Source organism: Morone saxatilis, unplaced genomic scaffold (assembly GCF_004916995.1).
Source record: "Morone saxatilis isolate NCDOM2014 unplaced genomic scaffold, NCSU_SB_2.0 Contig7, whole genome shotgun sequence".
NCBI classification, from domain to species: Eukaryota; Metazoa; Chordata; class Actinopteri; family Moronidae; genus Morone; species Morone saxatilis.
In genome coordinates this window covers 9,700,399-9,722,262 of record NW_023340246.1, presented here as the reverse complement: position 1 = coordinate 9,722,262, position 21,864 = coordinate 9,700,399, and the positions used below count along the sequence as shown (strand labels likewise).

Sequence of the window (21,864 nt, the reverse complement as noted above, 5' to 3'; positions counted from 1 at the left end):
GTAATTTAAGAAATGTAACTTACTGTATTAAATACATGTGTTACTGCTCATGTTCATGTAGATGAACACTATAAAACTGATGAATAATGACAATGGAAGTGTCTTAAGTTTCATTTTCATTCACTGAAATCAGAACAATAAAAAACTGCATTTTGTCCCCATCGCACTGGACCCTGCATAACTATTTAACTCATCCAATGGAGTTCTCCAAATAACCTGCGGGGGGCAGCAATACGCCTTTGCTGCCTTTAGTCGGCCGAAATTGTCAAGATCAGGCGAAGAAGCTCCTCGATAATTTCGCTTCTGCAGCTCCTGAAAACAAACAGGACTATTAGCTCGTATAAGTTAAAGTCTTGATTCATTTAAGACATTGCAAGTGAGAAGAACAATACAGTGTTTGTTCAGCCCACATTAGGTACGTGTACCAGACTGTTTCCTTATGTTTCCGATCATTTAATTGAGTGTGCTTTTCTCGAAGAAATCCATGGTTGGACCTCTTTTTCCGACCATGTTGGATGTGCCAAAAAATGCACAATTAGTGCCCCTCAAACAATAGCTGATATGTATCCATATATTCTATGTATATGAACAAAAGTAATATATTTAAGTTCTGAACTTGCAGTGCGACGTAATTATGTTTTTCCTGCTTCGACATTGTACATAAAGTGAGTGTTTTGATACGTTAAAGGTCGACATGTTGAGGATAAATAAGCTAGCTACACAGTTATTACAGTGCATGTGTTCTCTCCACTTGACTTCACTATTACTGCACTACTTTACACTGTTACAGTGCTACAGAGAAATATGACAATATAGCTATGTTAAAACATGTATATTACAGTGGTAAATGGACGATGGCAATTATTGAGGCAACAGATATTACTATACTGTTTGCCATATACTGTCTTTGCCGCCGCCATCTTGCAGGCGTGTTATGACCCGATAAAATCGCTTAAAAAAACCGACATTTGAGCTCCTTTTGGATGTTTCTTACTAAAAAGATGCTGAAACCAATCAACAGGGAATAGCATTTCGCAGCTGGGTTGTTTTATAATATTTTACTGTTAGGAACATGTTGATATGACATTGATATATCACAATGAGGACACTTTTTATCACTTGATTAAAGTTTCAGTATGTAATATTAGGGAGGATCTATTGGCAGAAATTGAATTAAATATTCATAGGTGTTGTTTTATTAGTGTATATTTACTTTATTGTGTTTTCGTTCCCTTTAAAATGAGTCTACAGATGCCATGTGTCGCCATTTACAGGAACTGACAATCCAAACAGTGGCTGTAAAAAAAGGGCCTTTTGGATTTTCACAGCCACCGTAGTTTCTCCTACAGACTTCACAACCAGTCCATTCATTCTCATTCCCAGGTCGTCAAATACAGACGTGAGCGGTGTTCAGTTAGTTGCAATCTGCCACTTCACCACTTGATGCCACTAAATCCTACACACTGGTCCTTTAAAAATAAATAACTCTGTGTAAAAATAAATAACTCCTTTCTTACTGGCCAAGTATCTGTGCTGGGAAAGCAGGTTTGCTCTGGTTATTTTTTTTAGTCAAATATAGTCCATTATTAGAGTCCTTGTAATGCAAACTATTATCGTGCACGAAAAGAATTGAGGTGTTTTTAGTAGTTCTCAAGTGTCTGACTGAATCCTAGCGCTGCCTGGCATCAGTGATGTAGTGCCGTGGTTCTCAAACTTTTCTCAAAAATGAACCCACTTTGGAATATCTTACAGTCTATATAAAGAGGTACAATACAGCGCGGCACCATCAGTGTCTAAACAAAAACATTGTAATGGAAAAGCTACATTTCATAGAATATCGTAGAAACTGCGGTGATGGTCACAAATGTGGTTTCGTTGGTTGCTTTCTTCTTCTTCTGTCAGGTTTTATGGTAGTTAATGATTGCACTGAATTTGTTTGCTTTTTTAACAGTACACCATGGGAAAAAGTTGAGTGAGTCATACCCTTTTAGACACTGTATAATGAGTCATACTTCAAGAAGCAATTTAAACCGCGTTCATGAAAGGTTAAAACACTAACACCTACTCCTGGCTTAGTCTAAGTCCTGTCTGTGAAACCAGCCCTTGGATTTTTATTTCAGCAGCATAATTGATATACTGCCCTTTTCAGTTATTCCGGATTTCTTAATTCTGCTTTTGTGAAATAGCCCCCCTAGGCGGTGTGTCCCAGTGAAGCCTGTGGGAATCACTGATTCATTAGGAGGCATGGTATCCCTGACACATTGCTCCATTGAACAACAGTGGGCAATGTGGTTTCTATGTGTGTATGGGTCAATGGAAGATGGTGTTGATTGCGTTAAAGATGGAGTATTCAGTCATGTATTGAATTCAGCGAGAGCAGGTGGTGAACATGATGGTAATGGTCGTGCTCAGTGGAAAAGGTGCACACTTTTTGTTCATGTTTGGCAAACTGCTAGCTTAATATTCAGTTTTTTAGTTTTGTTTATTTTAAGCGATGGCATACGTGAGCTAACACACATTGAAACTTTGTTTCATTCAGGTTTGCACTGTACCAACACCATCCCATCGCTGATTAAAGGGTGTCCAACTAGGATGCAGACACACAGTGTGGGCCAGCCACGTTGGAAGAACTATTACATAAGCTGAATCATGTTCGATGAGGTATGTAGCAAGCTGGCTTCCTAATAGAGCTATTTTAGATGCAGACTCCAAACACAATAGTAGACACATATCTACCTGTTCAGGAAAAAACCATAAATGGAGATTTTTTTCAAAACAACATCTTATTGGGTGAGGCCGCATATTCGCGTGGACAGGCTCTTAACTCACATTTGAGAAGCTAGAAGTGTAAAAAGTCTATTTTTAGTCCGATAAATATTACATAAAATACATTTGGATCATGTAGGCCTGGCTTATACACATAAATATACACACACACACACACACACACACACATATATACATATATAGTATAAATTCTCTTTTTTTCTTCTCCTGAAGTACAGAAAAGGAAGACATAGAAGACCAAGAAGAAGATAACTGAAGATGGATAACAGGGACACCTGCAGAAGACAGTCTGATTTAAAAAACCTACTGGAAAAGAGAAGAGAAACAATGGAACAGCTGGATTGCCAGAACAACCCAAATGGTGATGCATGCACTGCTGGTCCTTCCCAGGCAGCAATCATGGACCAAAAGGTGGGGAGTTCTGCTGACATTGAACCCCATAATGAGCAACATTTGCAGCTATGGAATTTGCGGGCCAATAATATTCAGCGAATCCTGTCAATACCTCATAAAGAACATTGCCCTCTTTATCCTTATTCCAGATGCAAGAAACTAGGTATCGATTTCAATGTAGGATCTGGAGTAAAGCAAAATCTTGATCCCAAATTACTGACCAATGCCGTCATGGCTGAATTGAACACTTTTGCTACGGCAATGTTATCAGCCAGAAAGCTTTTCATTACAGAGATACTGGAGTATAATTTTGATCTTAATTTGACAGATGAGCTGCTTCGCAGTGCCTTTGCACAGAAAACTATGTCAAAAATTAAAACAATGAATAACCATAAAAAAAACAGTGTTCATCGTTTGAAAATGTTTTTTGAACTCCCTGACACAAAGTGCATTCAAGAATCTATGGGAGCGAAAACTACATATTGCCCTCAATGCCATCAAGACCAAAAGCTTCGTCAGGATCAATCTGACCCTGGTCATTTGAATCATCCTCATCCACATACCATGACTGACACAGTCTCTGCTGATGCAAACAGCACAGCTCCGAAGCCTGCAAAGCGTCCGTTGTCTACCTTCTTAACAACAGAGGAGACAGCAATGAATTACCCTCGCTGCAAGAAAATAGGGTTAAAGTTATGTGTGGACAAAGACCAACCAAAGGATAAACTTGACAGACGTGTATTGACACTCGGGATTGTAAATGAAGTGAATAGTTTTGCCTCAAAATTGTGTGGGACAAAAGGTACAGTCATTGTTGATGTCCTTAAACACAACTTCAGCTTCAGCCAAGAACTAAATCCTGTACAGATCATGTACTCATTCAATGCACTAAATGTCAGCGGGTCTGCCTGGCTCAATGACGTTTTTGTTATTCAGTCACATCCAAGACAACCTGGAAAACAGAAACGGGCATTTGTCACGCAGAGAAGTGACTTGCAGGAAACTATCAAAAAAAGAAGGATGTCTCTGCAAACAAATGAGAAAAGAGATACACTGCCAAGTCATAATACAAGTGACATCATATTGAAGACCAAACGTCAAAGAAGAGGAAAACTTTATCCCTTTTGCAAAGAGATAGGTTTGGATCTAGACGTGACATCAAGATCAACAAAGAAAGAAAAACTGGACTTGAAGCTATTGACCACAGCAGTAGTTTGTGAGATACATAAATTTGCATCTAAGGAAGTAGGAAACTATTACCCACGCACTGTGTTTGATATCCTTGATGGTAACTTTGATCTTAGCTCACAATATTACAGGCGCTGGGAGTTCTCCGTAGATACTGCAACCAAAGTCCAAAACACAGTCAAGAAATATTGTGAAAAAGGAGACGGAGCTGATGAGGTCTTCAAATTGCCATTTGTATTTGCTCCCAAATCTTCACAAAGGATTGTAGAGAAGAGACAAAATGGTCATGATAAAAAGTATTCTCAGAAAGAAGCAGACAAGAAAACCAATAAGGGTAGTTGTGAGCACCAAGTGAGATGCCATTCAGATGTAACTAACGAGGAACCTTCATCCCATAATGATGACATAAATTCCCTAACAGATCCATGTACAATGAATGTGCTGATGAATGGGAGCCTAGTGAGTGTAGGCTCTGGTAGTCCTCTCCAGGGAAACATACAGATTAAAGAGGAGGAGGAGTACAATCCACATTATGCCGATAAAAAAACAGAACTGGACGCTGAGGAACAATATCATTCACATAATGATGATGTCAAAGCAGAGTCAAACACTGGGGATGTCAAGCATTTAGTTCCAGGTGAACCTGCAGGATCCCTTGGAGCCAATGGCAATCAGTATTACTTGGAAAATCCAACAAGCTCTGACATCCCTAAAGAATCAAAATCAAGTATTACTACTCACGACTCATTCGCGTTACCAACTGTAAACTCAAAAGTGAACCCACCAGTTGCAAGTCAACCTGATGAAAAGGGGTTTTGTGGAAGGGAAGAGCAAACACAGACTCCAAGAAATGCACCAAATGAATGTGACATGGAACAAAAGGAAATGGGAACAGAGCACAACATGTGGAAGTTGCGTGCAAACCGTGTAAAACAAATCCTCTCTGCACTAAACACTGAGTTTAGTGCATTCTTCAAGACCAGGAAGTTCAGTCTTGAATTCAATGTTGGATTTGGCCCTAAGCAAAACCTCAGTGTTCACTCTTTGACTAATGCTGTTCTGCTTAAAATTGCTAAATTTGCCTTGGCAATTAATTCATCCCAGCAGAATTTCATCATGGAGATTCTTGAGTACAACTTTGATCTTGGCCTGCAGAGTCAACATCATAGGGATGTCTTTGCATGTGAAATAATGAAAAGAGTAAGACAGCTCGGAAGTTGTGAAGATGCAGTCAAATTCTCAAATGAGGTTTTTGAACTTCCTGGTCCCATCCCATCAATAGATATGACAAATCAGAGTGTGGGCAGTGTCATTCCTGAACTCGGCAGCATATCAAGAATGGAGAAGTGTAATGTTGCTCCCATGTGCCAACTTAATTTACATGCCAAAACTAAAGAATGTATTTCATTCAAGGATGAGGATCTTTATCCCTTGTGCAAGGAAATGGGTCTGAAGCTACATGTAAACAATAGTCAACCAAACAAAAAACTGGAAATCAACAAACTGACAAATGGAGCAATGACTGAAGTGACAAACTTTGCAGAGAAGTTGTGTGGAACATTTGAGCAAATTTGTCTTGACATCCTCAGACACAACTTTGATTTGGATTCACAAAGTGAAGATTCTGACCTTGCCAAGAATATTCTTGCACGAATTCCTGCGGTAATAGAGCAAAAGAATCTATCAACCTGCACAAAATCTTGCAAGAAATTAAAGCGCAGAAGAAAAGATAGCTCAACAATGGCCAAACAAGATTTGCAGAACAACACAGATTTAGATGCGTACAGTGCTGGCTCTTCCCAGGCCGCAATCACAGACCAAAATGTAGCCAGTTCTGCTGACACTGAACACAAAAATGAGCACAATTTATTGCTGTGGAAATTACGGGCCAATCATATTCAGCGAATCCTTTCAGTACCTCATGAAGAACATTGCCCACTTTACTCTTACTCCAGATGCAAGAAATTGGGAATTGATTTCAATGTAGGATCTGGGGCAAAACAAAATCTTGATCCCAAATTACTGACCAATGGCATCATGGTCGAATTGAACACTTTTGCGACAGCACTGCTATCAGCCAGAAAGCATTTCATCATAGAGATTCTAGAGCATAATTTTGATCTTAAATTTAAAAATGAGCAGTGCCGCAATGCCTTTGCGGAGCAAACTATGGAAAAAATTAGAGTAAGGAATCTACATAGAAGATCCTCCAGCGGCAGTTGGTTTCGAATGAAAAAGCCTTTTGAACTCCCTGACATGAGCTGCATACAAGAACCTACTTGTGAGAAAACTACGCATTGCCCCAAATGCTCTGAAGACCGAAATCATAAGCTTCATCAGGATGAATTTGACGCTGGTCACATGCATCATCCTCGTCCACATGCTGTGACGGACACAGTCTCTGCTAATGTAAACTGCACACCACAAAAGCCTACAAAGGATCCATCTTCTATCTTCTCAACAACAGAGCACACAATTATGGACAATTACCCTTACTGCAAGAAAGTCGGTTTGAACTTGTGTGTGGACAAAGACCAACCAAAAGATAAGCTTGAGACGCATGTCTTGACACGCGGGATTATGATGGAAGTGGCTGGTTTTGCCAAGAAATTGTGTGGAACAAATAATAAAGTCATTAATGATGTCGTTGAACACAACTTCAACATTGGCATGGACGGTCGAGACCTAAACCCTGCACTGCTATTCCGCAGAGAGATTAAACAAAATGATGGCGGGCTTGCCTGGTTCAATAAAGTTTTTGTTATTCAGTCATATTTGCACCGACCACCTGGATATGTGGGTAAAGTGAAACGGGAATCTGCCATGCATAGAAGTGAAAGGAAGGAAACTATCAAAAAAAGAAAGTTGGCACTGCAAACAAAAGAGGAAAGAGCCACACTGCCAACTCATAATGCAAGTGTTGTAAAATCAAAGAAAAATCTTTGGAGTAAAGGAGACCTTTATCCCATTTGCACGGAGATAGGTTTGGATCTAGACGTGACATCAAAATCAGAAGAGAAAGAAAAACTGGACTTGAAGCTATTGACCAGAGCTGTAGTGTTGGAGATGCATACATTTGCAACTCAGGAAGTTGGACACTATTACCCACGTGCTGTGTTTGACATCCTTGACTATAACTTTGATCTTAGCTCACAATATTACAGGCGCTGGGAATTTTCCATAGATACTGCAACCAAAATCCAAACCATGGTCAAGCAATATTGTGAAAAAGGAGACGGAGCTGACGAGGTCTTCAGATTACCATTTGTTTTTGATCCCAAGGCACATGCAAACTCTTCCCTACACACTGCTAGCAAATCGGAATCAAGTTGTCTGGGCAATCGTGCACCTTTCCTCACCTCCAGTGACATCTTATCCAGTTCACCATCTGTAAATTCAAATATGAACTCTCCATTTGGAAGTCAACCTGATACAAGAGGGTTTTGTGGAGGTGTAGAGCAAACACAGACTCCAGGAAATGTGTCAAATGAAGGTGACATGAAACACAAAGAAATAGGAACAGAGAACGACTACACTTGTCCTTTAGGAGAGTCTGATTTAGACTCAGATGAAGTCACAGATGCAGGAAGCACTGGTAATCAAGATCACTTAGAAAACCCAGATATTGCTAGTGGATCAGAATCAAGTTGCCTGGATATTCATCCTTTTTTCTTCAACTCCACTGATGTCTCATCCACTTTACCAACTGTGAACCCACCATTTGCAAGTCAACTTGATGAAAAAAGGCTTTGTGGAGGTGAAGAGCAAACACAAACTCCAATAAATGTCCCAAATGAATGTGACATGGAACAAGTGGAAACAGAAACAGAGACCAACATGTGGAAGTTGCGTTCTAACCGAGTAGAACAAATCCTCTCTCCATTAAGCAAAGAGTTTGGTCCGTTCTACAGGTGCAAGAAACTCGGCCTTGAATTCAATGTTGGATTTGGTCCAAAGCAAAACATCAGTGTTGACTGTTTCAGCAATGCTGTTCTGCTTGAACTTGTTAATTTTGCCATGGCAATTAATTCATCCCAGAAGAATTTCGTCATGGAGATTCTCGAGTCCAACTTCAACCTCGGCTTGCAGAGTCAGCACCATAGGAATATTTTTGCATGTGAAATTATGAAGAGGGTAAGACAGCTGAGAAGTTGTGAAGATGCAGTCAAATTCTCAAATGAGGTTTTTGAACTTCCTGTACCCATGCCATCAATAAAAATGACAAAGAAGAGTGGGGGCAGTGACGTTGCTCGTGTGTGTCCTCCTGATTCAAATGAGACTAAAAAACTTACTTCACACAAGAATGAGGATCTTTATCCCGTGTGCAAGGAAATAGGTCTGAAGCTACATGTAAAAAATGGGCAACCGAACAAAAAACTGGACATAAACAAATTGACCAATGGAGCAATGACTGAACTGACAAACTTTGCAGACAAGTTGTGTGGAACATTTGAGCAGATTTGCGTTGACATCCTCAGACACAACTTGGATTGTGATTTGCAAAGTGGAGATTCTGACCTTGCCGAGAATCTTCTTGCACGAATTCCTGCTGTAATGGAGAAAAGAAATCTATCTACCTGTGTGAAAGCTTTCAAGAAATTAAAGGGCACAAGAAAAGATATGTCAACAGTTGAAAAATTGGATTGCCAGAACAACACAAATTCAGATGCATACAGTGCTGGTTCTTCCCAGGCAGAAATCAAAGACCAAAATGTAGAGAGTTCCACTGAAACTGAACACCAGAATGCACTCAATATCGAGCTGTGGAAATTGCGGGCCAATAATATTCGGCGAATCCTCTCAGTGCCTCATGAAGAACATTGCCCACTTTACTCTTACTCCAGATGCAAGAAATTGGGAATTGATTTCAACGTAGGATCTGGAGTAAAGCAAAATCTTGATCCCAAATTACTGACCAATGGCATCATGGTTGAATTTAACACTTTTGCTACAGCACTGCTATCAGGCACAAAGCATTTTGTCACAGAGATACTGGAGTATAATTTTGATCTTAATTTTAAAAATGATCTGTATCGCAGTGCCTTTGCACAGCTAACTATGACTAAAATTAGGTCACTGTCAAGAAAAAAGACCATGCCTTTTGAACTCCCTGACATGAGCTGCATACAAGAACCTACTTATGAGAAAACTGAGTATTGCCCCAAATGCTCTGAAGACCGAAATCATCAGCTTCGCTTGGATGAATTTGACGTCGGCCACATGCATCATCCTCGTCCACATGCCATAACGGACACACACTCTTTTGATGTAAACAGCACAGAACACAAGCCTACAAAGGATCCATCCTCTACCTTCTCAACTACAGAGAAAACACTAATGGACAGTTACCCTCACTGCAAGAAAATAGGTTTGAAGTTGTGTGTGGACAAAGACCGACCAAAAGATAAACTTGACACACATGTCTTGACTCGCGGGGTTGTCACTGAAGTGGCTAATTTTGCGAAGAAATTGTGTGGAACAAAAAGTAAGATCATTTATGCACTCCTGGAACACAACTTCAACATCGGCATGCAGGACAGAGACGTAGATCTTGTGCAGATGTTCCGCAGAGAGACGGCACTAAAAGACCTCGGGATCGACTGGTTCAGTGAAGTTTTTGTTATTCGGCCAGTATCTCACAGGCAGCCTGGATATGTAGGTAAAGTGACACGGGAAAGTGCCGTACAGAGAAGTGACTGGCAGGAAACTATCCAAAAAAGAAAGCTGGCATTGCAAACAAAGGAGAAAAGAGAGAGAGAGACACCAAGTCAAAATACAAGTGTCATAAAATCAAAGAAACTTCGGACTAAAGTAAACCCTTATCCCATTTGCACAGAGATAGGTTTGGATCTAGACTTGACGTCGAAATCAGAAGGCAAAGAAAGACTGGACTTAGAGCTATTGACCACAGTTGTAGTTGCAGAGATACATAAATTCATAACTTCAATGGGAGGACAGTATTTCCCAGGTACTCTGTTTGACATCCTTGACTATAACTTTGATCTTAGCTCACAATATTACAGGCGCTTGGAATTTTCCATAACTACTGCCTCCAAAGTCCAAGCCTTAGTCAAGCGATATCGTAAAAAACGAGACAAAGCAGATGTGGTCTTCAGATTGCCGTTTGTGTTTCCTCCCAGGAATTTACAAAGTCCTTGCGAGAACAGACAACAAAATAAATGTATAAATGATTCCCAGGAAAAGCCAGACAAGAAAAAAAATGCAGGTAGTTGCGTACGCCAAGTGAAATACCATTCAGATGTCAATCGCATCAGTTTTCTCAGTGGTGTCAAAACTAACGAAGACCTTTGGTCCCTTGATGACCCAAAGTCCCCAACTGGTCATTTGCCAATGAATGTGCAGATGAATGAGAGTCTAGCGGGTGTAGGTTGTGGTCGTCCTCTCCAGGGAGGCTATATGAAACCAGAACCGGACACTGAGGAAAAATATCATCCACATTATGATGTAAAAACAGAGTCAAACACTTCAGTTCAACCTGCAGCACCCCTTGGATATACAATTATGACTCTGTGTCCAATCTCTGGAAACATAAAAACCGGATCAGAAAATCAGACTGTCCAGTATTACATCTTAGCTCAACCACAAGTCTCTGAAGAACACGCTATGCTAGCTGTATGTCCAAACATTACGAGTAACATAAGAACCGAATTGGACACTGCAGGTGTGAAGTATTCAGCTTCAAGTGAAGCACCAGAATCCCCAGAATACTCCATGGTAACCATAGGTGAGGTCAGTGACGGTACAATGATCAAAGAAGAGCAAGAAAATGTGCCTGTTGACTCATTCCATTACGGAGTTGAGTCATACCCCGAAAGTGAAGTGGGCATCAAACAGGAATGGGATCCTTAATGTGCTGAATAATCGCTGGTAGAGGCAGGGGTGTTTTACACTAAACAGATGCTATTAGATGCCATATTTGCTATGAAAACTGGTTTGTGTTGGGGAAGAATGTAGTTGATGACTAATTTTAATGCTGCAGAAAAATATCCTGTCAAACGCTCATTGTTTAACTCTTAAGAAATGGAGCTGTGTGTTCAAGCCCAAAAAGATGGCTGGGTATGACTAAAATGTTTGAATGCAAAGGGCTTATGCCACAGTTGAATTTTTTTTTATGATTTTTTTTTTTTTTGTCAGCTTCAGTTGAGATTTATCAGAATTTGAGAATTGTTTTGACACTGAACCTGACTCTGTTGATGGACATTTTTTGTGAATACATTTTTGTATTAAGACGTTTTAGTCTGTTAAAATGCTTGTTCTCTCTTATGTTCTGTTAACTTCAATAATAACTTGACTTCAGTAATAGTTATTCTTTGTTTTATTTTTCAAGAGGAAAAAATGCTTACTTACAATGTAAATGAGAAGATTTTGTATATTACAAAAACATCTTAAGAAGCTGTAAATAGATGGAGATGAGTGTGTTATATAAACATTTAAAAGCATCCTGTCTACTTCTGTGTTTTATACTCTCAACCTGTACCATATTTGCCTAGTGTGGTGCTGATAAATATTGCTCACTGCTTTTAGATCATTGAACACCAGCTGTCCTGTGTAGTACTGGAAGTGGGCTATTGGTGGTGCTACATACCAGCAGTTTCCTTTGTAGGCAGCAAAGACCTCCCAGACTTTACAAAGGCATAGGTTCTAATTACAAAATAATGTTTGACTTTAGCCATTCAAGTACACGTGCATCTTAGTAATTAGTGTGCATATAGCAGTGCTGTTCAACTGTACTGTAAAAACATCACCAAGGTCCAAGGTCAAGGAGTTGTGCTTTTCAAAATAAAAGTACTGAAAGTGAATAAAGTGGACACCCTGGCCAAAAAAAATACATGAGAAAAGAGTGCTCTTACATGAACAGCCTGCGTGTTTTGTGTTACAGAAGAGTCATTGGAAATAATTACCATTTATTTTTTGGTCAGATCCACATAAAATGTACTACTGAGGATGTTATATAGTATTAGTACAAAGACATATCCTAAAATGTACTTGGTAAGATAAATAAAAAGGAATGTTGAATAAAAAAAGAAATAAAAATACTTAATTTTCCAGCTGTCTGAAAACAAGCACTGGAAAGAGGACAGTGCCAGTGTTTGTTTAAAATGCCTATCTGGAGTAAACACAATTTAACTTGGAAGGCTATTGGAAAATGATGCTGTGGTTAAAAAAGCCCAAAGAGTGAATCACTGAATTACAAATGTAAGAAGTTGTTTTTTGTTTAAAAATATATGGGCTGTAGAACCTTACCGTCTCATCTTGTGGCATTAACCCCCCCAAAAATGGTTTTATTTTGAAAACATGTCCGGAAGTGTTTCGTGTAAAGTCTGTGTGACTTTACTCTGTGGAGACGCCCATTCCCAGTCCACACCCTCCCCGACCGCTGGATCGGGTCCTCCCTCTTCAGTAGCTTCATTTGCCAGCCTGGATGTCGGATCTCCACCGCAGTTCTACCGCAACAGGTAAACCACCGCAAACCATTTAAACGCTGCACAGGACGGGACGAGCAGTAGCACCTACCGGACACTGTCGCTGCTGACCTTTTGTGTTTTATTTGAACCTTTTCCTGGAAGGTAAATTGGGATGTCCTGCTCTGTTAAATGATACATTTAAAAGACGAAACGGTGTAGCATGTTAACTGTGTTTTCTCCACTGCAGGAGATCTGTTGCAGGTTTTTAAGGGTTGACGAGAAAATCTGATGTGACACCTGTCAGTAAACCCTGAGTGATAGCTTTTTGTCTGCGCTTAAGATGGAAAACACACCATATGGTTGGAAAAAAGAAAAACCTCGTCAGACGTATTCATTAGAAAATATAAATTTTAACAAAATACCCCAACTTACATTTAAAGAGAAGTCTGTTTTATATCCATATAAGGGCTGTCTGCTATAAATTGCCTTGTCTTTAAGATAATACATTGTCAGTGAGTGTATTGTATGTGATGATGGATGCTGGATGTCTGTTTTTTTTTAGAGCAAACACATTCAAAACTAGGCAGAAATAGGCACTAGACAATGGCTTTATTGTTTTATGCCATTTAAACATAACTCCAGAGGTTATTCACCCTGTTTCTCAGAAGTAAATTTGCCATTCACAGAGAAGGTGCGTTCACTGACAGACTGCCATTTAAACATTCACCAGAATATTCAGTCTAACTAATAATATCCTTATCTTGAGAAAAAGAAATGACTGTGATATTTCTGGAGCTGCCCATAGGGGAGTGTCTGTGGTCGCCTTACTGGACCCAGCACACAGTGACCTTAATGTAGTTTGTAGTATTTTATCACATGCCGTCTTTTTGTCTTAAAGGGGACACATTTAAACCCATATTTTATACAGCATTTAAAATACAGCACAAGCCTGACCTCTTGTTTGTCCTGTGCTGCGTTGATCTCACTGTACCCGAGCTTTAAAGCTGTTATCAGACCTTTTTAGATTGTTGACCATCAGTGCAGTGTTTTCTTATTCTTCTATGAGATGATTTGACCAAATTTAGCAGTTTATCCATGCGCGTGTTCATTCACTGCAGCATAGACTAATTATAGAGATTGCTTAGTGTGTGTGTGTGTGTGTGTGTGTGTGTGTGTGTTCTGCTGCTCTCTGTGAAAACACAAGGAGGAGGCTTTCTTTGCTGAATTGGCAAAGTCCATCTAAATTGCACTTCCAGTGACGTCTGGGCTCGTCCCTGCAGGGACTGTTGCATATCCACCTGCCAAGAAAGAAAGAAAGCATTGCATAATACGCAGATGCACGTAAATGTACATAAACATGGATCCGTTGGTGTGTTTAAGGTGGAAGCTGTTTCAGGGAGCATTTTTATATGACAGTCACATCAGCATGAATGGGAATGCTGTATTGAGGGCAGTTTGGCTTTATTGTTGGAGTCAAGAGTAAGAATCTTGTGCCAGAGGTATATAAGTGAGAAGCTGAGGTAGGACAAGCTGCTGAGGGCTGGGGCTGGGGAGTGTAAAGAAAGTGAAAGAGGCTTTGGTGAATCATTCATCGCTCGAGCTGACCCACAAATGTATCAAAAGGATAAATATAAGGCCGACTTTTCTGGTGGAAGCATCCCCGATTTTCACCTGCAGCACAACAGAGGAAGGTGTGTGGATGTCTTTGTATCTGTATGTGTTTCTGTGCTCTTGGGAATAGGCAGAAAATACAAGCGCACACACACACACAACACACACACACATACACAGGCGTCTTTCTTCCTCAGGCTCAGCAAAGCTTCCTGGGCTGTGTCTGCTAGAACAGGGTCCCCCTCTGTGTGAGGAGTGTGTGTCAGACACACTCATGCACACAGGCCGACGCATTGATACGCACATCCGACCGGGCCAGTGTGGCGCACACAGGTGTCAATCAGCATGCAGGCCGGAGTCAAAGGTTCTTTGATTCATTTTCTCCCTCGGTGCAGTGGGTCAGCAAACCGCTGGCCCTGAAAGTGTCTCACACTTTTCCCCAAATCACAAACTTTCAAAGTGCTACATGTAGTATTTTTATACGTCAATATACCATCAGGGCTGGAGGGAGAAGGATGTCTTGGCTGTTTGGCTCTGGATTTTGCCACTGCAACAGATCCAGAAGCAGTGGGAAATGTAATAGTAGACTAGTTACTCTGTTTCCAGCCTTAATCACATTAAAACATGTGACTGAAAGTTTATTGTTGACCTTGGAATAGCATGTTGACGAGACAAGCTTAACTCACTGTTTACCTACCTTTTTTTTTGTCATGTAGATAGCTCAGTTGCCATCACACGCAAGGCCAGATTAAGCTGTTAGTGGGCCCCAGGGCATAAATGTGGTGTGGACCCTAATTGGTCAACCACCCTCAATGCATTGTGTATGTACGTTGTGTTGTTGTGTCACCTTCAGGATCTCAGTGCACACAGCAGACTACTCTAGGTGTTCCTTTTGATTGCGTAATCTAAGCATGGAACATCTGTCATGTGATAACAGGTTGAAAGGTTAGGCAGTGGATATTGAGTAAAGACAGTTTTTTTCAAAATAAACCAAAGTTTAGATGATTTATAGTCTTTCTCTCCCGCTTTTGAAATCGAAAACATATTCCAGAACTGCTGTTGCTTCTATGTTGTTTTAGTTTTTTAGCATAGCCTCTTTCCACTTGTTCCACAATATAACAAAAACTTTGAGGGCTTAAGGTGTCAGTGTGCTCAAAATGAACTAGTTTGTATGCTGTGCTGTCTGATTGCATCTGAGGGCAAAAGTGTAAATGCTGTAGTTCACACTGCCGCACTCAACGGCGGGATGAAAAGCTGGAGCTTCGGAGAGGCAAGATTTCCAGCAGCAAACAATCCGACAGTACAGCATGGAAAATGCAGTAGATACTGTCAGTCATCTTGGCCCCGCTCTTGCTTGTTTATCGTATTCATAAAGATTTTGTGTCTGCAATGCATACACCTACATTAGTGTGGAACTTGTGCATAAGTATAATATAATCAGTACACTAAGTATTTCTAATATTTGATGGTTTATGTGTCAGCTATTAAAATATATGAAATAGTACATGAACACAGATGAGTTTACTTTTCCAGTACTAGGGTGGCTTTGTGTGCCTTGTGTTGATTCTCTCTCTGTTTTTTTTTAATCCAGGATGTGTCCGTGTTTGAACAGAGAAAGCTCTCTAACATAGCCAATAGAAGATAGAATCTATTTGAAACCACACACACACCTCAGGGTGCAAAAGTGTCATACAAAGTGTTTGCAGAAGGCGCACACATACAGTGTATATACACGTAGACCTGCATAGCTCAGGAGTTATTAAAGGTACAGTGTGAAGAATTTAGTGGCATCCAGCGGTGAGGTTGCAGCCAACTGAATACCCCTCGCCTCACATTCCCCTTCATAGCAAGGCCCTATCAAGGTCCAGTGTTTGGTTTGTCCATTCGGGGCTGTAGAAAAAAGGCAGTGCAACATGACAGGTTCTGTGGAAGAGTACTCCCCCTCCCTCTGTAGATAGAAACGTCTCACTTTAAGGTAAGGACACAACAATTCTTATTTTCAGGTGATTGTACACTCACGAAAACAAAACTCATGAATCTTATATTCCATTTCTGCTATTATACAAGAGAAAAACAAATACAAAAGTAATAGTTCACCAAGTAACCTATTTATTGGTCTTGTGTAATTTGAAACCCTGGTAGAGGTTTATTATGTAACATAAGCCTACAGTGAGTTACAGACAAGGCTTTAATTATTGTAGATAAGATAGACTTTTAAATTTCGATTTATCACTGAATTAAAACAGGTTGCTCAAATAGATTTTTGCATAGAAATGAATTATTAATAAAAATGTAGACCAAGTAACTGCCAGGTGTAACTGTTGCATAGTTAACTGAACTAGAGTCATTCCTATGTTCCCAGTGTCCTATGTCCCCCAGTACTAAGGCCTGGGGACTTAGGAGACTGGGGGCCTAGGAGACTGGGGGCCTAGGACCCTGGGAACATAGATCTGCTCCCAACTGAACAAATTGACCTTGCTGATATGACCCATAGAGCGAACAGTGAAAGGGATCATCTGAAATATAGTCGACAAATCTGAACTGACAGAGACAAAGATTTCACAAAAAACAAACCACAAGTCTCAAATTATGACCTAGTGAGAGCTCAGTTAGCTGCATTGCTAGCTATAAATACTAGTAGTTAAGAAGAACTAAAGGTGTATACAGTGTCTAAACCAAGTCCTGATGCGGTGACAAATGAAGATGCGTAAAGTTTGTGTAACTTTAATATAATTAACAGGATTGTCTTTGATTAAGTGCTGCCTTTGTATTGTCTGCACATATCTGTTTGTATTTACCTCGATGGATTTATGATTTTGGACTTGGAGTGCCTTTTATTGTTTGCTTGTGTGTATGTGTTTGTTTATCGGTCGTGTGAGCTCGCACACATGCACTAGCGCATATATTCAGTGCATGCAATGACGTGCGCTACAGTGAACGGTTCATTGCTCTTAAGTAATTGACAGTGTCGGCATGTGCAGAGGATGATTTATAGTACACCAACCACAGTCCACCCCTCTAGGAATTCACCCACAAAAGAGGAACATCAGTGATGGAGAGGAGAGAGGAGGGGATGAAAGAAATTGGGTGGGAGTCATATAAGAGGGGATGCATGTTCGAGTGAGAGATAAATAAGAAATAGGGGAGCTGAAATGGAAAAGACAGAGTGGGGAGTGAAGTGAGGTAAAAAAAAAAAAAGTGTGAAGGAATGATTTGGGGAAAGCAGAGAGGAGATTGCTTAGACCTGACAGGAAGCACAGCGGAGGAAAAACCTCGCTTGTAAGCTATAGGCTTCCAGATAGATAGATGAAACGAGAGGAAGTAAAAGGGTAAGTGTGAGTGGACAGACTAACAGAATCGGAAGAACGGGATTGAAAGAGTTGCTAAAATAATGATGCGAGAAACTGCAGGAACAGAAAAACTCAGCTTCGGATGGAAAATGAAAAAAACGACCTCCCAGTAAATAAGTATGCATTTTCAATTTGAAGATGTTGTAAGCATGAGTGATCAAGAATATGGGAAGTGTATTGCCAGAGCAATTGGCCTGGAAAATAATTCAGCAACAACGGTAAAGGAAAAGCGGTAAATAGCAAGAAAAATCATGAGGACAGGAAACAATAGAGAAGACAGTTTTACAGTTTTACGTGTCAGGGGTGCGGGACAATGAAAACCCAAATACATAGGACTGGTTTTACAGCATGCATGGGCAAATGTTTATATTCTTATTAAGACAAATGTTTCTTTCCTGAACCAGGCAAATATGTATATTCCTAATAAGAAATATTTCTATCTGTAATAAAACAAATAGTTACATTCTGAATATGGAAAATACTTACATTCCTGAGGCAAATAGTTATAAAACAAATATGTGTGTAAAGAGGAGGAGATCTATTAACTGCACGCCCATACCCACAACTCTCATTAACAGGGCAAAACACCATGGCACAGTTTCTGACAATTGGTTTCTTACTCTTTGAATATTTTGAGTATTTTATGTCAGTTTACAGTGTTTATGCTTCAATATCTTTCAATATTTAGTTTTTGAAAAGGAAGCTGTGTTACACTTGTTGTTCTATGCGCTCCTGATAGTAGAACAAACCTATATGAAGGCCAAAAAACACCATGATATACAGTGAAACCGCCAGAAAATTTTTGATCATACCGCCTCGAACGATCCTACTTAAATAAATACTTATGTTCCTGATTCCACATAGTTACATTCCTAATAATGCAAATATTTCAAAGCCTAATTAAATGGTAATTGCAGTTAAAGTCATAATGACAGACGTATTAACACTGGAGAAATAAAGATACACCAAGATTTGCAGAAGACTGTGCGTATCTGTGATCTGAGAGGGGACAGTGATGAATGCTTGCTTCCTGCCTGACCACCATCATTTCCCCCTCCTCTGTCCCTCAGCTGTCTGTCCTCCTCATGCCTACTTCTCCCTGCTGGCATTGTCCGTATCTCTGCCATTCCTTCTGTTCCGCTCATCCTCCCCTCTCTCTCTCTCTCTTTCTCATTGTCATTGTGTCCCCCTCCTTTCTCTTTATTTCCCCTCCTCTGTCCCTCCCTTGCTCTGTCATCCCTCATCATGTTAGCCGTGCTTTCCTTGCATTGTGACCAAGCCGATGAGATTTTTCTCCCCTCTCGCACGCATTCACGTCCTCTCTGTTCTCTCCCTCATTCGCACACGCATGCTTGCGTTTCCTCACTCATACACGCTGCTCCGTGGCACACACGCACACACACAATCACACTCACATCTTTCTTTCTCTCTCTTTCCCTGCAGATGTCTGAGAGCTAGCCAGCTGAGTAGAGGACTTCCCTCTCTGCCCGCGCTCTCCACCTGCAGCCATGAATGGTAAGAACACTTTGTTTTTGTCCTGTGTTTTGTCATGATGTGTTTGTCCGTGGGAGGCTAAGTATGCACCTTGGGAAGAGTGGTCAGGGTGGAAATTAACTTGAAGGGAACAGATCGATGAGGAAGAAAGAGGGCAGATGCAGGGAGGCAGAGTTGACCAATAAATAGCAGTTGTGTTGTTCCTGTGGTCTTCGTCCTGTCAAGACTCAAAGGTGCGTTTGTTTCAGTCCGTAACAATGTTTTTGATGTTTGAACTGTTTGAATGGGATATTGATCTGGTGTCAGACTTCAACTCAACCCGTCTTTGTTCCCCTAACATTTTGCAAGAAATGACATGTTGTAAAAACCTCTGCAGCAACAAGGGCTTGAAGGAGTAATCATTGTTAATACATGTTATGCAAATAATGAGCTATTTTGGTGTATGTCTTTTGTGTGGGGGACTGCCTCTGTTACTGTTGTGCGAAGTCTTGAAAATGATGTATCTCTTTTGTCCTTGGTGTGGACATAATTGCTCAATAGTGTGTGTGTGTGTGTGTGTGTGTGTGTGTGTGTGTATGCGCGTGTTAATCCTCTTGTTTCCAGCCTTTGATCATAGAACAGTAGTTGCTGCTCCTTAAGGGCCTCTATGGGAAATGCTTCCGAGAAAGTGTGTGTGTGTTTGTGTGTGTCGGATGCATCTTGTCCACATGACTAATTCTGCAGTTTAACAAAATGCCAAACCCCACAACTACACTCTCCGCTGTAATCCCATCCAGTAGATGGACACTGGGAGAAAGCAATTCGGAAACATAACATTAGTACGTGATGAGTTTCTCCATGGAAACATAGCGACGGGAGGCTGAGCTCTTTGCGTTATTGCAACCTCATGAACACGGCGCATCTGTAACAAGGCAATTGTAAAGTCATCACACATTCGCAAAACAGTTGAACAGTATGCAGCACTCCAGGAGAAGGAAAGGAGTGTGTGTGTTGACTGAAATGCTGCAGCGTGCAGAGACCGTTGATCCACTGTACCTATCTGAGACATCAACTTGTCCTCCCCAGGTGAAGCGTTTGATATGTAAATACTTTATGAAAGCAGTGATGTGTTTTCCCCCTAGAAGGCTGGCACTGGGTGTCTGGAGGTTTGACTCCAGCGTCTCCCGAGGACTGTGCAGCAACCTAGACAACAGCACACTGGCTGACAAAGGGAAGTAAAACCACACAAGGCTCTTTGTGTCGCAGCTGCTCGGGAGGTGAACTGTGGTACAGTGGGTTTAAATTCTGCACAGGCGTTGTTGCTGTGGAAGCGATTGCATGCTGCAGGTTTTTTTTTTTCCTGTGGATGGACTGTGTGCTATATTGTCTCAATATTGGCCGAAGTGCTCTCGTCTGTTCGCCGAGAGTTTGTGTTCTAGGTTTGCTGTGCAGGAAGCTGCTTGTATGTGTTCAGTGTATGACAGGATGGATACATGTCAGTTATAGTGATATCTTTTTATTTGAATATTTTTCTCCAGCCAAACAACTGAAGAGCAAATTCTGATTTACTGGGATAGTCTTGAACAGTCAAAGCTTTCCCCCCTCTTTTTCGTTCTTAATGCTGTCTGTCCTGTCTCCTGGCTCCAGCTTTATATTTACTGTGCAGACAGAGCGGTATCAACCTTGTTGTCTAACTCTTGGCAAGAAAGTGAATAAGTTTCCCAGAATGTCAACAAGGTTCCCACTGAAAGAATTAAAAATATGTATGTAAAAAAAATGTAAAAAAGTATTTAAGATCCAGACTGACTCATGTCCTCAAGCCAATTTGCTGTCCTTTTTTTCCAAAACTGTTAAATCCCATAGCTTAAAAGGCTTACTATAATTAGCTTTGACATGCTACATATTCTAAAATTTGGCACTTCTTTATCTGGTCTCACACTGAGTGGCCATATGTTTGCAACCCAAGTATCAACCCACAGAAGACCCCTATGGATTCTGACATTGCTGTGTAAGAAGCTTTGCAGTGCCCCACTTATTCACAGAGCGCTCAGCCCTCACTGATACTGTACAGGCGCCGAATCAACTGACAGGCCTGTTGATGTGGCCACGCTTGCTACATGTCCCAGTGGCACTGTGCTAAATATCACCTCCCTTTCTCACTTACAATGGCTTCTGAATGAGGTCCATCAAAGCCAACAAGACAATGCGAAGAATATTCACATCTCGGTGCGAGATTAATTACTTTCTCCTTCTTTTATGGCTGCAATTTGCTGACAATGCCGAAAACTAGGTCGGGCACAGCGAGCTGTGAACGCTGGCTTTGTCAGGGAAAAAGCACATACATGAACAGGTGCTACCGTGGTAGTTTAGGGTAGAGTTTGTTTGGATATTGAAACCAGCTCAAGGCAATCTGCTAGAGTGTTTGCTAACAAACAGACATCTCTGTGTGAGGCCAACAGCTGTCAGTTTCTGATTATATTAAAAAAATTAATCTTCCTCCCTTTTAACTCTATAGTTTTCACATTTAATCTTCAGACTGCTCTGCCACAGCTTTGTGTCATTCCTCAGAGATTGTGTGTGCGTGTGTGTGTGTGCGTGTGTGTGTGTGTGCCGCGCGCGTGCGTGCGTGTGTGTGT

At 40.8% G+C, this 21,864-nt stretch overlaps 2 protein-coding genes across 2 annotated transcripts in view; both read left to right on the top strand.

The window, feature by feature from the left end:
- Positions 1-277: 277 nt before the first annotated feature.
- Positions 278-11,828, top strand: LOC118340614. Its single transcript, XM_035678683.1, has 3 exons — positions 278-415; positions 2,540-2,661; positions 3,001-11,828. The coding sequence occupies exon 3, from the start codon at positions 3,046-3,048 to the stop codon at positions 11,236-11,238; it is 8,193 nt and encodes a 2,730-aa protein (XP_035534576.1). The 5' UTR covers positions 278-415; positions 2,540-2,661; positions 3,001-3,045; the 3' UTR covers positions 11,239-11,828.
- Positions 11,829-12,817: 989 nt separating this feature from the next.
- Positions 12,818-21,864, top strand: part of itsn2a (intersectin 2a) — a gene marked incomplete in the record, with an annotated part of 37,143 nt that continues 28,096 nt past the window's right edge. The window contains 2 exon segments of the mRNA XM_035678221.1: positions 12,818-12,956; positions 19,199-19,270. Of these exon segments, the coding sequence (XP_035534114.1) occupies positions 19,264-19,270 (7 nt within the window).

What these genes read in the sequence shown, in the direction of transcription:
- LOC118340614 (XM_035678683.1), top strand. Translation starts at nt 3,046, where the DNA reads ATGGATAACAGGGACACCTGCAGAAGACAGTCTGATTTAAAAAACCTA.